Below are 4,283 nucleotides of genomic sequence, written 5' to 3'. Positions count from 1 at the left end.
ACTACTACTACTACTACTACTACTACTACTACTACTACTACTACTACTACTACTACTACTACTACTAATAATAATAATAAGAGTTATGCATTGTCATTCTCATCAGTGTGAAGAATTTTTAGGGAAAAACATAAAAAAAGTTATTAATAAATTTCAATAAGGAAAAACAGATGGGGTAATAGGGAAAAATTAAACCAGTTATCTACAAACAAGTTTTAAAAGGGAAAATAATAATAAAATAGGCGAAAAAGAAAGACATATCAATGTGCATGCAAGTCTACTTGTGCAAAAATAGTCAAACGGATATATTTAAAAATTAGTAAAAGATCGAGACGAAACATAATGTAAACAAAAACACGTCTGTCTAGCAGATATAAACAACACGTTCATTAATATAAAAAGCCACAGAGAGTTAGACATGGTTTCAATGCTTAAGTGATAAGAAGAAATCTAAATTTATCCAGTTTGACATTGATAGTTATTATCAATCGATTAGTTCTATTCTACTTAATAAGGATCTTATTTTCGCAAAGAGTAGAACTAACTTATTCGTGAATGAAATCAAAGTTATACTTGAGGCGAGGAAGACCATAATTTGCCATCAAGGAAAATTTTGGACTAGGAAGGACATACCAGATTGCTTTGATATACCAATGGGCGCGCAAGATGCAGCCGAAGTCACAGACTTAGTTGGGATTTATTTATTACATCTACTCTATGAAGAACTCCCGGAATCTGCAAGTGGTTTCTATAGGGATGATGCTCTGTTTGTAGTTCGAAATGCTTCCAACCGTAAAATTGATATATATCAGAAGAGATTACATAATTTTTTCAAAAGCCATGGACTGACTATCACCATTGAGCAGGATCACACTTCAGTGAATTTCATGGATGCAAGTTTTAACCTCACTACATCATTTTACCAACTATACCATAAACCCAATAACCATATTACTTATATACATGCGTAGAGTAATCATCCTTCTAATATTCTTGATAGCATACCTTATAACATTGAATATAGAATATCTTCTAATGAACAAATTTTTAATAAGCATAAAGACTATTACAATTTGGCTCTTAGGAAAGCTGGTTATAAATATCAAATTAAGTACAACAAAATTAACAATGATTTTTCCAATCATCCCAATAGTTATATGGATAAGAGTTTCAATAAACACACTACTATAAATTCCAAACACCATAATGAAGTGGAACACCCTGGCACGCAACTTTTTGGCTGTTTGTCAGATAGCCCCTTCTGAATACGGTCTGGTATGTTTGGATGTTTGTAGTTTTCCTGTTGCATGAGACCTATATTTTCAAGCAGTCATGGTAAACATAAACTTTTTTATGATGTCAAATTTTGGGTGGTGCCATTATTTTTCTTGTGTCGCTGTCTAATCTTGCTAATATAGTTATGGAATTGTTGAAAATATTGTAAAAAGTATTACTGGGATAGTTAAATTGGTGATTCCGTTTATCTTACTTTTCCAAATTTGTCTCTTGTTTAGGTATTAGCGTAATGTGATTCCTTCTTAATATTCTTGTGTGTGTGAGTGCGCGCGCGTACGTGTACGTGTGTGTGTATGTGTGTGTGTGCATTTGTACTCGGGTTAATTAATATTTGTGAACTTTGATCTAATTCTGTCATCTCTATTTCTTTAACATAATTTTATCTTTTGAATTTTCTTTTCAAGGGCTCTTACCTCTTCACGATTGTTGTGGTTCAGTTTCGTTTTAGTCGAAATATCATATTACTCTACTGTATATAAAAGTATTTTTTCAGTTGTTAGTCATCTGCAGTGTACAAGTCGATGTCATCCACATACTAAGTTAGAGGTTGTTTATTGTTTTCTACTTCTAAAGTTACTTATGACACATAAATAGCATAGTAGTTATATTCTATTAAATTATATTGCGGATTGAGATGAATAGTAAGTTTTTTTCTGAAATTTATCACTTTTATGTTTTTGTTCATCCACAGTTATATATTTTTTTTTTGAAACTATCTCTTGTGATTGTCATGTCTTTTCTGGAAACTTTAATTTGACAATAGGGACATTGTATAACCAGCTGTGGTGTGTGTGCGTTGGCACTCCGTCGAGGGTTCCAGTCGATCCTATCAACGGAACAGCCTGCTCGTGAAATTAACGTACAAGTGGCTGAGCACTCCACAGACACGTGTACCCTTAACGTAGTTCTCGGGGATATTCAGTGTGACACAGTGTGACAAGGCTGGCCCTTTGAATTACAGGTACAATAGAAACAGGAAGTAAGAGTGAGAGAGAAAGTTGTGGTGGAAGAGTACAGCAGGGTTTGCCACCATCCCCTGCCGGAGCCGCGTGAAGCTTTAGGTGTTTTCGCTCAATAAACACTCACAATACCCGGTCTGGGAATCGAAACCGCGATCCTATGACCGCGAGTCCGCTGCCCTAACCACTGGGCCATTGCGCCTCCACGTCCAGCTGGGGGTACATATTTAATTTATGCGACATAGTTATTTGCAGATTTGTTGAAGTTGCTACATTGTTATCGTGCTTCATGTGGTTATTTCTGCATTTATTTTCCGACAGAGATACAAACGTACTTCATGTTTTTTTTTACGACATTCAAATACAACCTTAAATGCGACTAAAAGAGAGCAACAAAAAGTCAATCGTTTCAAGGAGTATATCAGTGATGTTACGTAGCAGGCAAATGCAGATTAAGATGATTCATATGTCAGTTTCATTGAAATATATGGAAGAGTTGGTAACAGAATCAATATATAAAAATTGATTATAGATTAATCAATAACGGGATGTTAACAATTCACCTACAGTCAATTTTTACGATTTAAAAAAATTTCTGGTTCTTCAATAAATTATAGGAAATGAATTTTTAACATACTGAATGTATTTAATTGAAAATTTTCAGATATGAAAAATTGCTAGATATAGCGAAGAAAGCAAGTGTCAAAAAAGGCTTTGTAACAGGTGTAGCAACTGGTTTTTTTTGGTTCTCCATCTTTGGTTACTATGCCTTAGGATTTTGGTATGCTGCTAAGATCATTCGTGAAGATAACTACAGTGTTGCCGATGTGCTTATTGTAAGTAATATTTCGTTTTATTAAAGTTTTATCGAAGATTATGCTATAAAATTATTTTTAAAAGCTACCACTATTTCCAGATCATATATATATATATATATATATATATATATATATATATATATATATATATATATATTCCCAGGATTCAAGAGAATCAGTTATTTGACTGGTAAAACACCAAGATCAGGTCGGTGATAGCATTATCGTGTACAAACAATATTTAAGGACAAATACTATTTACTAAAATAAACACGGATTTGTACTCTGCTTGTGCGTACAATCACAAATGGCCGAGTAAGCACACAACGAGTCGTCAAGGTCACACATGGGTACACTCATTGCATCTATTGAACCACACTCAATAGGCTCTAGCCTGAAACAAATTGCAGGTTCCGAGTTTGGTGAATGATAAATAAATAACAACAGATGGATTGTGGTTCACTACAGTTGTTTCGGACGTATGTTTTATTGGTGAACAGAAATATTTTCACCAGGTGAATACATGTAAGAATTAAACATTTTGAACATCCCAAGAACAAGCTCAAAGTGCCATTTGACGCTACTGACCCAAATTCGGCCAGGGAGTGAAGACTCTACGCTCGCATCAAGTTTATAAGGAAGAACTCGTAAGAGGACAGAGGAGTGGATGGAGAAGTACAGTGGAAGGAGAAATGGTGAAGAGAGGAGAGATAAGGAAAAGTGTATGATCACATTTGACCTCGTAAATTGCTATAAGGTTATTGTTAGTTGACAGGGTCTTGAGACTGCTTTTTATTGCACCTATTCTGAAGGCCCAGTCAACTAACTAACAATAACTTATTTATAACTCTTTACGAAGTCAAGTGTGGATCTTAACACTTTTAATTATCTCTCCTCCCTTCGCCATTTCTCCTTCCACTGTATTTCCCCATCCACTCCCCTGTCCCATCCAGGCTCTTACGAGTTCCTCTTTATAAACTTGATGCTAGCGTAGAGTCTTCCCTCTCTGACCGAATTTGGGTCAATAGAGTCAAATAGCACTTTGTACTTGTTCTTGAGATGTTCAAAATGTATAACTCTTACATATATTCACCTGATGAAAACATTTAATTTTTTTGCATGATGTAACACTTCTGTTCATTAATAAAAACACGTCTGAAACAGCTATAGTGAACCACAATCCATCTATTGTTATTTGTTCATATATATA

General features: G+C 34.5%; 1 protein-coding gene across 1 annotated transcript in view; it reads left to right on the top strand.

Moving 5' to 3' along the window:
• LOC106870660 (ATP-dependent translocase ABCB1) overlaps positions 1-4,283 on the top strand; it is a 130,796-nt gene that overhangs the window by 32,363 nt on the left and 94,150 nt on the right. Inside the window, exon 8 of the mRNA XM_052966110.1 lies at positions 2,920-3,091. Coding sequence (XP_052822070.1) covers positions 2,920-3,091 — 172 coding nt within the window. The remainder of the gene's footprint in view (positions 1-2,919; positions 3,092-4,283) is intronic.

Source organism: Octopus bimaculoides, chromosome 1 (assembly GCF_001194135.2).
Source record: "Octopus bimaculoides isolate UCB-OBI-ISO-001 chromosome 1, ASM119413v2, whole genome shotgun sequence".
In the NCBI taxonomy this organism is placed as follows: Eukaryota; Metazoa; Mollusca; class Cephalopoda; order Octopoda; family Octopodidae; genus Octopus; species Octopus bimaculoides.
The sequence above is the reverse complement of the archived record's forward strand: the minus strand, read 5'-3'. Positions and strand labels throughout refer to the sequence as shown.